Raw genomic sequence first — 13,834 nt, forward strand, 5'->3', positions numbered from 1 at the left:
CTCTCTCTCTCTCTCTCTCTCTCTCTCTCTCTCTCTCTCTCTCTCTCACACACACACACACACACACACACACACACACACAGTGCATACACCCAAGCACACAACCTTATGTTTATGCACACATGAAAGAGCCCATCTGTCTACATGCGTGCTACATATTGATGACCAAGTGCTTTGATTGGATGCTGGAGTCCTACTCACTATCAGTCAGCTCCCATAGCCGCGGGGGCAAATCGCTGAAATACTCATGGCTCAAGGCGGCCTGTGCTGATAGCCTGTTCTTTGGGGAACACTGTAGAAGCTTGGAGGCCAGATCTTCAGCATGATTTACATAGCTGAGCCTGAAAACAAGTAAAAACAGAGAAATCATCAGACCACAGAAGAAATTCACTAAATAGGACCTAAGGCTCATGCCATGTTTTATGTACTCAGTTTATTCCTGGCCAGGGAAACAACTTAAATTACCTGCTGAAATAAACAGACTGAATGCATATGCACCCTTCCAGTATGTGTTACTCCAAAACATCCTTTTCTCCAGATATGCTAAGTATTGTTGACTTAAAATATTTTGACTGTAAGCAAAGTACTGATTATTTCAGAATGGATGAAAGTAAGTTCAGAAGTAGAAAATTATAGATGACAGTTTATCAAATAGTTGCCAGCATTCACTCATGGACTCTTTGTATGGCATACACATATGGATGCATTTATAGGAAATTAATACCGAATAACTGGGGGAATTAAAATAGAGCTGTTATTAAGTTCTCTAGTTACTAAAATTACTTTTCCTCAAAAAATTTATATTTTCTTGCCTTCAATAAAAAAAAAATCACTGAAGCAAGTGTCCTGCCAAATGCCAGTCATTCTGATACCAGCATCCAGGTTAACAAACAGATATGCTTAAATGATACGGGGCTAAATCAATTCAAGATGACCTTTAAAACAACAGTAGATAGAGGGTATGTGTCTCAAGATTACGGGAGAAAGGGATAGAGGCAAAACCTTTGATGTGGTATAAGCTTTCCAACGGGTGGCAGCCATGCTTGGTCTTTCCAGTTTTGCTTTTCATGGAAACTATTCTGCTGGTCAGAGCAATCAGACATGCATAATTAACATAACACTGATGGCACTCCCTCCAGAGAGAGTAGAACATATGTCAGGCACTTTTCTCATTCTCATATTTACTACAGTCCAAGAAGGATACCACCCCCATTTGGTGGTGTAGAAAGTAGGTAGGGGACGGCAGTGGAATGCTCACTGAAGGAATCCATGTTCTCCAAAGGCTTTTCCCCATACATCTTTGTGTTTCTGCAAGCAGAGCTAACTACACCAAGTCTCAGAGGAGGCAGCCAGACAGGGCTTGGGGCCCAGCTGCTCCGAAAGTATTTTAAAAGCCTTGAAGGTGCTAAGCACGCCTCAGCCACCAGCTCCACATGCCAGCATTTTTGTAGTGGGAAGGTGAAGCTTCCGGGAGGGGGCTGTGGAAGGGGAAAGGAGTTGATGCACCCAGGCAGAAACTGCAGTGGATCACAGACTGGTCCAGGAGACCTCTTTACATCTTCCCACCACAAGCCTGAAGAATGGGTCCACTGCTGCAGTGGATGTCTGCTTCATCTGTTTCTTTCATTTACAGACAGAGCCACGGACTGGCTTTAAGTGTCTCTGACTGACAGACGACGGTCCACAGGAAAAGGAGTGGTTTTCAAAGCCCTTCTTCTCTCCCTTACAGAGGGGTCTAGGTCACCGACACTATACCTTCCTGCTTCAAGACCTCTCATGCTTACAACCTTGCCGTTAACAGTTCTAAAAGTCAAGTTTGAAATAGACAGACTTCGCTATTTAATAAAGGAATCATTACACCGAAAGTACTGTCTATAAATTACACAGTGAACATCTCATTCCTATCAATTTTATATCATTTTGATAAAATAAAGCATTGGAGCCAGACTGCAATCAGATCTGAGTTTGGAGCCTGACACAATTTTGTACAAATTAAATACATATCATTTACTTAAAAAAGAAAGAACACTGCCAATCACCCCAAACCCTATGTTACTATATTTTATGTACACAGAGAAACTGGTGATTAGAATATTTGATATCCAACACTAAATTCATGAACATAAACATGCAAACATGTGAAATAAAGAGCAATAAGATCTCATTTTCAGTCAAAGCTGGTTTGTCATTAGTTATACAGTCATGGCAGGTTTTCTTCCTGCCTCAGCTTCCTAAAGTGCATGAGCTACCATATCTGTCCTAACACATATTTTTCTGATACTAGTCTTCTCATCTCAGAAATAAAATGGATGAACCACGTGTATATATGAGATTTCGTACTTTTGGGAAGCAGCTTTATCTGAAGCAATCAGTTTACCTCATCAGAGTGCTATAATGACTGTGGTTATCCATTTCCTATCATGATGGCATATTTGTATCTTCCATATAAACCCATGAGTGTCTTAAGCCGTGCAAAGCTAGCACTTAGATCTATAACATTCAAGAAATGTTATACCTTCCACATAAAGTAGGACTTTCATCCTCATATGATCTTTTCTACATTTAATAAGACATTCTACGTTAAAGTTCACATTTTTCCCTCATCAATTTAATGACTGCATGTGCCTTTGGTTTAGTATTTCTCTGACACCTTTTGTGACCTACCTTCTCTTTCATATATATTACATGGCTGGATTTAATTTTTATGCACTCAGGCAATCCCTGTGTCTTACTATCTTAATAAGAAAGTTTAGTCTGTTGGCATTTTATTTAGGATTGGTGCATTTGGAATTGCTGTTACCAGGGTAATTGTGTGTTGCCATCTTATCTTCCTCTGCCTTTTTATTTTCCTACCTTCTTTCAAATTGAATTTGAAAATTCAATGTCTTCTAACTTCTGTTTTAGTCTTATATAAAATGCTCGTCTATGTACTGGTGGCTACTGTTAATTCACCTTTTCCCTTTTAAAAAGAGTGTCATTATTTCCCTGGATGTTTAAGATCTTGCAGTAAACTTTCAAAAGATGATGAAAACTAAATTAAAAAATGTCTCCCATAGGATTATAATCACACATCTATTCTTGAAATAGCATCAATATACACTACAATTTTACTGGCTATACAAATTTAAAACTATGCAGATGTTAAGTTACACAGATCAGCTGGCATATAAAGTATTAAATGTGTGTTTAATTCATTACCAGAATCTCCTCTTTTTATAAAGGGTGTTTTGAAAAGAAGAAAAAGCACACTTGCCACAAAACTATTTAGTAAACAATTTCACATAACTTACACTCTTTTATGATTAAGAATATTTGCTGGTTGTGTTAGTACATGCCCATGGGGATAGGCTACATTAAAGGCAGGGGCAGGAGCATTAGGCTAGCCTGAGCTGCATTTTGTATAATTCCAGCCAGAGCTACATTTTAAAAACAAACTGGGTGTGGTGGTACATGCCTATAATCCCAGTACTAAGGAGGCAGATGTAGATAGACTTTCTTTAGCCTTCCCAGTTCAAGCTATGCCCAAATGTGCAAACAATACATGAACTTATAATTTTTTTGTTGGCACTATTAAAATGTGTGCTTCTATATAATGTGGCTGTAACATGAAACTTTGAACTAGAGATTTGTGATTTTTCAAACCAGAGGTTTTTATAACAGCACAAAGTAAAATTCATAGAAGGACACTAAGCCATAAGACTTGGACTTTAGTCAACAAAATCAACAGCTACACAACTTTGGTGTGCACTGTTTTAAACATGGGAGACATGAACTAAGAACTAAAGGCAAACAGAGAATACAGACTCCTTTGCCTGTGTTTGAAATGATCACTGCTGAGTGACTGCAGGTTTAGACCACTGTTTGGATTCCAAGATTCCAGTTCTGAGAGATGACAAACACTTAGGGATGCTGCTCGGTATCCATTCACCTAGTCTCTCTAAATGGCTTACCTACAGACAAGATTTGGCATGGGAATAGTTTAAAGATGTAAGTGAAGCTGCCTGATTCCAGGAGAGGGCAGCGGATACAAATGGCAAGCCTATCTTAGCTGGTGGACAGGAAACTCACTTGCGGAGTTGGGATTCCAGCACTGCATATCAACATGCTCATAGGAACTCCGTTGGGCTTACTCGCAATGCATGATGAAGCCGATCCTGTCTCTTTTCATTACAAAGGCAGGAAAAGGCAGTTTTGCTGGCTCCCATACTATTTTATTTTTCTGTATCTAAGTGTACAGTTGTACTTGAGGGCAGTAGTTCTCCAAATGCAAATGCTAAGTTCTACTCCACCTTAATATCAGGATAGCAAACAGTGGAGCCCTTCCGAGACCTGCAACTCCGACAGCAAGACCTGACAGACACAGCCTACCATTACCAGTCTGATCAGCAGTGAGACCTGAACTGGGGCACCTTCCCTCTCAGGAAAGCAGCCTTAGCTCACACCATGGTATCACCAGGCTTTCTCAGTTTTCTGAAGGTTTATTTAAGGTCACATTGACCTTACAATTGACCATACACAGGGAAGCCCTGTGTATGACTTCACAAGCTGTGGCTTGTCACACAAAAGAAATCTCAAGGGGGCAGGACACTCTGGGAAGGAGTCTGAATATGGTAGGCACAAGTAATGTAAAGAGGCTTTAATGTAACACATTCTCAGTGCCTGTTAACTTGGAGGAACAGGAAGGAAACATCCGATAGCAGGAGTGATTTTTTAAAATTATTTTCTCATATATAACAACCTGAGTGCAGTTTTCCTTCCCCCCTCTTCTCCCAGCCCCCACCCCAACCCCCAGGTCCCTGCTTCCCTTCTCCCCCAGATCCATTCCTCCTCAGGCCCCCTTCTAGTGTTTAGGGTTTCACAGCAACACCCAAGCCACACAACCATTAAATATATGCAGAGGGCCTAGGTCAGATCCATGTGTGCTCCCTGGGTGTTGGTTCAGTCTCTGTGAGCCCCTATGAGCCCAGGTTAGTGGAGTCTGTGGGTTTTCATGTGGTAACCTTGATTCATTCATCCAGTAATGAGGCAACGGAAAGCAAGCTCCACCAGGTTTCCCCACTTAGTTCAGAACTCTTGTAAATATTGTTCCTATTTTAATTGAATCTCCGGTTAGTCGTCTCATAGTGCACCTTGGCGGGATAGTAACGGGTGTCTATAGGTCCCTTTTCTGCAGAGGAGTCATGCTGAGTGCCTGGCAATAACGTCCACTGTTCTCTATACTGTTCCCAAACATGTGACCAAAAGCCGAAGCACCACCCAAGCTACAGCTAGCAAATGGGAAAGCACCTAGAAAAGGCTGGCCTTTTACATCAAAGAAGAAACTCCACCATTCCTTAGCACCTAAATTTGACTATAAATTAAGGGTTACGGTGATCTTTACTTGCCTATGAAATAATTGGGAAAAACAAATTAGAATGCATTAATTCTAATGACAGTAGTCTCATCTTTTATGCAATTGTCTAATATCTGATTTTATTTTCTACTTTCTTCAAAAGACGCCCATGAGATGCTTTACTGCTGTTGCTGGCAGCACTATGCTGTTACTGTATCAGTTCTTGCTAACTTATTGAGTCACTTCTCTTCTCATAGTTCAGACATTCCTTGCTACCTTAAAAAACCTCATGGTTGTTTTATTTATTTGTCACATGAGCTTGACAGGTGCCTGGCATTCATTGTTTCCTTAACTTCATGTCCATCAATTCTAGAAAAACTGCCCCAGTTTTAACCCTTTCAGAACTCTCTCTCCCCGTTTTTAACTTGTGCAATGCCACCTCACTGAATTTGCAGCATGTGTGGCCATATGTTTCATCTGCTACCTCCTGTTTTCTCCAATTGGTAATCACCCCAGAGCCGCTTTTCACTCTGACTGACTGGCCAGTTATCTGCACCTAATATATATTATTTATTCATTCATATATTCATATATAATACATATGTTCATATGTTCATAATACATATGTTCATATGTATTATATATGTTATGTATGTACAACATATTAAATGTGTTATATATAATATCTATGAAACATATCCCAGTGACAATTTTCAGTAACTGAAGTCGTAAGTTAGGAGGGAGTTTAATCCAGTTTCTTTTGCTGCTGTTCTCAGTCCCAAGGATCTTCCCCAGTGACGCTGCAGTTGTGGCTTGTGAGCTCATGCTTGCACACTGCTTACCTGAGGGTTCCTGAGGAGGGGGGACTGAGAATGTTGCTCCATGGGGATTTCCTCTTACTTTTTTTTAAGAGCCCGAGTGCTCTCCCAGGACCCAGGGACTGCACAGATTCTTGTTGCTGGCCTTTGAAACCCTATAAATTGTGTAAATTTAGGCCAAACCTGTATTTCTTAGGGGAGACATTTTCTTCTCTATCTAGAGAAAAAACTGGCATGAAAAGTTTTTTCTTGCAGTTTCTCTTTTTTCGAAGCAGGTTTGTTTGTGTGTTTGTTTAAATAAAAGGACCCAGTCCATGGATTAAGCTGAACTATATTCCTGAAGCCCACCCCTGTGCTCTAAGTACCTTCATTCTGTGTGGGGACACTCAGTCCCTATGCCCTTTCTTTCTTAGGCCTACAGCAGTCAGTGTTCTCCACTTTAGACAATAACTCCGGAAATGGTAACTTTGTTACTCTGGTCTCCTTCCTTCCTTCACTCTGTCCTACTAGAAATTCCTCTGCTTGATTCGCCTGTGAATTTAAAAGGGTGTGCCTTAGGTAGCATTGCAGGTAATTCCAAGTGTTAGTAAAGAGAACTCCTAGTTATGCACACATGCACACACGCACGCACGCACACACGCGCACAATTTAATTATTCAGTATGAAATCATCCATCCTTGTAAGTTTTACATCCCCTTCCCGTAATAATCACTAAACTGCTGTTTCCCTGTGCCCCTCCTTCCTCTTTCTAAATCAGTTCTTTCAGTTCTCCTCTATTTAGGATCAACAGTTGGCCACGTGAAGTGAATCTAGCCTGTTCTTTCACCATACACCATTTTATTTCCTTGGTGGTGCTGCCCAGTGAGACCCTATGTGTATGAAAGGTCAGAGAAACCCATAGCATGTACGTAGAAATGTTCATTCCCTTCATATTTAATATTTATTGGTCAGTTGGCTGCTCAATTGTTTGACTGACTAATGAAGGAAAAGGAGGTTGGGTATTTGGGTACCAAGATAACCTTACTACATGGTTGATGGTCAGAACATAACTTATCTATGGGAATCAGATCTCTCCTTCAACCACTCAGGTCCGAGGATCAACCACAGATCATTAGAATTGGCTGCAAGAACCTTTACCCACTGAGCTAGCTCTCAGACCAATACATTTTCATGTTTTTAAAAAGACACTGCTGTTTATAGAAATTCTTTGGGGGGGGGGAATTTCAGGAACTTAAAAATCACAAGTTACAATGATAAGAAATAGACAGTTCTTAGCAGATCTGGAGCTTAAGTGTGTGTGAACAGAGACTTATATGACGAGTAACCTTCAATCAAACACTTCTGAATGCATTGGTTCTGCGTTCCTTTTAACTGACCCCGCCACACTCATTCTTGCTCTTTACTTGTGACTTTTTAAGCATAAAAGGTGATAACCTGGGTAATGAAATGCAGCCGTAGACTTGGACCATTGATAGCAGGCAGCATATTCTCTGTTTTTGCCCTGGGTAGTTTTGTGATTCAGAAACAAGATGAAGAGCCTGTCACAGACAGCTCGGCTCCAGCTGTAACACCACAAAACCTTGCATCTGGGGAGAATGTGACTATAAAGTAAGGGCAGTAGGGTTAGCATGGGCCTGCACAATTCCTCTGCCTCCCAGGAACAGATCCAACAGTGCCCCCTCTGTTTCTCTCCATCCATCCTTGCACCCAACTGCTGCAAAGCACGCAGAAACTGCACCTTCTTGAAAACAGAGCAAGACAAATCCAGAACGCTCCATTAGGCTAAAGAAGACTGCCAAGATTGAGAGGAGAAGAGAGGAAGAATACAAACAGGGACAGAAACGAGGAAGCAGCTGCTCTGGCCAGGGGAAGAGGGCCCATCCTACAGGGCAGGGCTCCTGCCAAGAGGAGAGACAAGGCACTTGCTGAACGCCTGGATGTTAGATCTGGACTGATTGTGTCTATAGATGTTCATCATTCATCTTAATCTGAGAAGGAAGAACTTTAAAAAAAATAAACATCTGGGGGCTAGAGAGTTGGCTAAGTATTTTAGAGCACTCACTGTTCAGGTCCTGAGTTCAATGCTCAGCAACCACATGGTGGCTCACAACCATCTATAATGGGGTCTGATACCCTCCCCTGGTGTGTCTGAAGATAGCAACAGTGTACTCCTATACATTAAATAAATAAACAAATAAATAAATAAATAAATAAAACTTTAATTTTTAAACCACCATCACCACCATCAAACCTCCATGTTTAAAGTCTTTAAATACTTCAAAATGCATATCCTTCAAGGAATATTATTTTACTTTTTATTCTTTCTTCATTTTTCCAATTGAGATGGAAATCAATCACTGTTCTTTTGGTTTTGTTTGTTTGTTTGTTTCTTTGTTTGTTTTTTGGGGGGTTCACCTTATTTTGCCTCACTGTGGTTTGGAGGAAAAGAGACTTTCCTCCAAAACTTATGATAGATCTGCTAATAGAATGACTAAGGATAGTTCCATTTTGTTCTCTAGAGCTGACTTGTAGGTATGTGTAATATATTACAGTATATGATGTTACTTGTAATCATGTGTGGTATAGACTAAATGTGACATAAATTTATATTATTAATATAATAAATACATGTAATATATGAATGCTCACTGGGATCTTTGAATGCTTCTGCTCATGAACGCTGGATATAGTGATTAGAGTTGTATTCGGCATAAAACACTAACTACAGCATTCAGTGAAGAACCTGTTTTCATGCAAAAGCTTGAGATGATATAGAATAGAAAGTTCTAGAATATCCCTTACTTGCATTTCATACAGTTTTGGGATAGAAGTCCACAAACTATGAGGCTTTGTCTGAAGCACAATTACAGTTACCATGCTTTGTCCCACACCTTGCATAACTAGCTGGAGTAATGGGAAGGGGTGTATCCCCACAAGGTACATACTACAGCTCTCCACAGAGCATTGGTACAGTGCACGGGTCCTTTCAATTGACAGCGTGCATGCCAATGGGGCAGATGCCAACATGGGTAGTAGCCACTGAGTTTAATATCTGACCTCTTAAAACTGCTTCCATGATTTGTGAAGTAGCCACACACCAACCAGAGAGATCCATCCCTGCTCTTGACAGCACCAGACAGAACTATGGATGTAGCTCTCCATCTTGTCTGCATGTCAGAAGCAAAGCGCTCCTGTAGCTACTTCTTATCAGAGCGTCTGTTAGAGGGAACCATCCTCAAAAGTCTTTCTGGTTCTCAGAAAAGGTCTTGGTTTTAGAAAATTAGGTTGAAGTTTATTTTCTAAAGAGGGTTTGGTGATTGATCAACCATGACTTAATGGAATCTGTGACATTGGGACAAATTCATGAGGAAAACAGACTAATGTGAAAGAAAAATAGAGACTTGTGCAGGAACTCCTCAACCTGAGGTGTGGGGCCATGCAAGAAAGCAGAGAGGCAATCCTAGTCAACAAATAGCAAAGACATGGGGCTTTTCAGCACAGAAAACACAGTCCTTTGCTGATTCCTGGCTTTTAGCAAAACATAGTAAGATTCCTCCCATAAAGGTAAACAGGAAATCTTGACATAATAGTTTCCATAGATAAGTTAGGTCTTAGTGCATAGAAAACCATTTGAGTCTCATTTATTTATCCTAATGACAACCTCCTTACGAACACTTATCCTTGTCAAGACTAATTCTCTTTAATATGAATGACTATAGTGATAATATTATTTGTAGGAAACTCTATAATCTCTAAACTGTTTTTACCAATATCATTTAATTGACTCAGATGATCAAAGGATTATTCAGCTCAGACAGGTTCATGGAGAAGTGCAGTGCTCTCTGTACATGACATGACCACTGACCTCATGAACTCCCCGTAGCTGTTACCTCCAGGGCACCTACACAAGGTGGGGCCAGCCAATGTTCTTTCACGGCTGAGGCCTTATCCAGACCAGGGTAGCTACTGAAGTTAATGGTTATGGTTGCAGGGGTGGGGTGTGGAGTGGAGTAATTTTTATCCATGATGTAGACACTGGTTAGTTGCCTATGCTCTGTAGATACACCTCCATCCCTGACTCATTTAAATAAGTTTAAGTAAGCAATGTTACTTAAACTTGGTGTGTCAAAAAAAGAAAGGTAGAAAGGAAGGAAAAAAGAGAGAGAGAGAGAAAGAAAGAAAGAAAGAAAGAACGGAAGGAAGGAAGGAAGGAAGGAAGGAAGGAAGGAAGGGGAAAAAGGAAGGAAAAGAGAAGGAAGGAAGGAAGGAAGGAAGGGAAAGGAAAGGAAGGGAAAAGAATGGAAGGGAAGGGAAAGGAAAGGAGGGAGGGAGGAAGGGAAGAAAGGAAGGAAGAAATAAAAATAAAAACAAAGATATGCAAATATTAAGTTAAAGACACATTTCCCTACATTTCTCTTTTCCTTTAATTATGATTTCCATTGCTATAGAGACATTCTTTCCCGAATGTTAATACTGTCATTGTCATACACTTAATAATGGAAACTCAGTCTAAAAACAGGAAGAATCTAGTCTTAACATGGACAAGATGTGGGGCATAAGCTCCAGATGTGGCCCATACGTGGAACGCAGTGGCCCAAACATGGCACACGGTGGTCCTCACACTCTACCTGGAGGCAGTGTAGAGAACTTGCACTCAGCGGGGTCTGCAGGGATCAAGTCTTCTAAAACACTCGTGCTAGCATTCCGAAAGCTATGCTAAATAGCTGAACGGTGAGCTGGACAAAGGAAGATACTAACTTTATTCCAAAATCTACTGTCTTGATTTTTAAATGACCATTTGACCTGGGGAAAAGAGGGTCTTCAAATGCTTAAGTTCACTACAGAGTCAAAAATTGGTGATCCTACAATGTAATTATACCATTCTTTCCCAAGAACAAGTAAAGAACTGTTCTCACAGTTAAATTTCAGAAAGCCACTGATGTATTCAATGTTAAAATAAATATTCATGGTGAAAATTGTGACCTTCACGTCACATTATTTTAAGTAAGAGCCCTGTTGTATTTAAAGTTATCTTTACTTACCTACCACAAAAGTTGATCACATTTGTCCACCTACCTACGATAGTTACCTATTAACTACTTTCTTACATTGATTTTGCAGGGAATCCATTTTAATTTCGTACCCAATTCTCCAAAGCAAGTGGAAGTACAATCACTGATTGGTAAAGTTTTACTTAATATTATATATAATATATAAATATAATATATAGTGTGTATTTTATATGTAATACATATGTATAATGCATATCACATATGTATATTAAAATACACTTAATTTATAGTTTTATCTGTACAATATCAAAATAATATATTTTAAGTTACACTTTCACTTGTTAGAGCTTACCAAGCATTAATAATTTTTAGTAAGACAACAAGCCTCTTTCACAGCATATTTGTATCAAGTTATGTTTTAGAGGAGGGTCCAAGATTTAGGGCCAATCACTATGTGGTCCCTAAATATTAATTTTTGTTAAATATTTTAACAATGTAGCTAATAGCAGAAGCACCAAAGGATGTTTTGAATTGAATCCTGTGACTGGAGAATATGAAAGGAAAACAAACTATATTTATATATTTAAATGTAATTAATATATATATAAAATAACTAACCCTATAATCAGAAAGCTAATACTTGTAGAATACTGAAATGAAAATTCTAAACTTAAAAGTTGGCATAGAAGATGCTCAAAACCAAAGGCCTGTATGCAACAGAACTGGCTTCCAAATTTTAGTTCTTTCTTATTATTTTTTTCCCAAACAATGTATTATGATCATATTCTGTGCTGTCCCCAACATGCCTTAGATCCTATCTACCTGGTGATGCCCTCCTGGAGAAAGCCGATCACTGTTCCCTTTCCTAGCAGGCATCAACCATAATGAGGGTGGGCTGTGTGTCCATTTCTTCTCCCTCTGGGATTCTGTGTGGTTTAGACCTGTATGGGTCTTTTGAGGCTGTCTCAGCCTCCGTGAGTTCACATGTGCATCAGACTGTTGGTTCAACAATGCTTCCTCCTTAGAGTCATGCACCGCCTCTACGTGGAGACATGAACAGTAGACCTTTATAGCTACATGGCCCTACCCCATGTGGAATTCTCATGTTACCTCAAGGGCAGCAAGGGACTCAAAGCTTCCATCATCTGGACACAGATCAGTGTGGGATTACTGGCTTCTCCTACTTCAGACAGTTGCTGAGAGGACTGACATTTCCTTACTTTTAATTTGTTCCCATGGATTATAGATGTCTTATTATTTTACCTAGCTCACAAGTTCTTAAAGCAAAAGAAATTGCTGGCACATGTTAAACAAAATGATGTGCTTGGTATTTATACCCGATTAGCCAGCTTTTGTGAATTCAAGTGGTGGATTAAAGCACTATTTCATCTGAGGTGGGTAATTCTTATTTTTTATGATAAGAGAACTGAGAATTCAAACCTAAATCTTCATTTAGGTTAAAAACAATCCATATTGAACTTTAGAAACGGCTTTTGTTTCAGATAGACCAGCTATAAATGTTTAGCTCAAATGACATGGTCAGCAGGAACATTTTCACTGTAAGAGGCCTACAGAAACAGTGTGACTTAGTGGCACATCTGCTTGAGGTACAGAGCACACAGTGATGGTAGCTACTTCTGAAGTTCTGGAACTCACGAATCTCACTAGCAGCAGACATTTCTGAAGGCAAGAACCAGCCTCACCAGAGTGGAACAGCATGTCCTCATGCTGTAAACAGGGCTTGTAATAGCTCCTGAAAGGAGCCATTTTGTGGGATATGATTTCACCCAAAGAGAAGGAAAAAACTCTCTAACCCTGAACAAAACCTCTTCAAAGTATATGTTCTCAGTAAACCCTTCACTGAGAACTGAAAATATAACTCGGTAGGTAGTACAATAAACGTCCTAACAAATATATCAGATTTTTCACTTAATGCCTTCTACAGGCTTAAACCAGATGGAGTGAAAGGAAACCACCAGCCACAGTCTGGCGAGCAGTCTGCCGAGCAGTCTGAGAGCTGCAGGAGGCATGGCACATTTATATCAACGTCGGTGAATCTTGGAGTACAATAACAAGAGGAGAAACAGAAAGCAGTTAGCATCTGATAGAACTCTCTTCATGTTTATTCCCTTGCAGACCTGACATGCCCCAAAATAGTAAGAAACCTACAGAATTAAAACCCTTTAAGGTAAAGACACATTGGTATTTTATGGTGACACAGAAGAAAGTGTCTCTACCCCTTAAGCAATGTCACCTTGTTTGTTGAAAGCATTAAAAGGGTAGGAATGGAGACATCACCAAAAACATGGGTCCTATTTAAGGAAAAAAAAAAACCATGTTACTTCAAGAGCTTACTGAAAGTTAGCTCAAATAAAGAACAATTTATTTGCTGGGGATGCAGACTTCAGTTTCATCATCTTATGGCACTGCCTACAGAATCCGAAAGTAGGTGACTGTCTTTTATAATAAGGACGAGCTATATTTATGTCTAAAAAATATTTGTTTTAAGACTGTTTTCCATAAGGGCCTTATGCTTTGAGAGAGATAGAGATAGAGATAGAGATAGAGATAGAGATAGAGATAGAGATAGAGAGAGAGATAGAGAGAGAGATAGAGAGAGAGAGGGATAGAGATAGATAGATAGAGAGAGAGAGAGAGAGAGAGAGAAAGGG

General features: G+C 39.8%; 1 protein-coding gene across 3 annotated transcripts in view; it reads right to left on the reverse strand.

Annotated features, from left to right (window-relative positions):
* Positions 1-13,834, reverse strand: part of Cdk14 (cyclin dependent kinase 14) — a 472,739-nt gene that overhangs the window by 5,187 nt on the left and 453,718 nt on the right. For all 3 annotated transcript variants that reach the window (XM_028781762.1, XM_028781763.1, XM_028781764.1), the window contains one exon: positions 202-341. In XM_028781762.1, coding sequence (XP_028637595.1) covers positions 202-341 — 140 coding nt within the window. The remainder of the gene's footprint in view (positions 1-201; positions 342-13,834) is intronic.

This window comes from Grammomys surdaster, unplaced genomic scaffold (assembly GCF_004785775.1).
Source record: "Grammomys surdaster isolate TR1022 unplaced genomic scaffold, NIH_TR_1.0 543, whole genome shotgun sequence".
NCBI classification, from domain to species: domain Eukaryota; kingdom Metazoa; phylum Chordata; class Mammalia; order Rodentia; family Muridae; genus Grammomys; species Grammomys surdaster.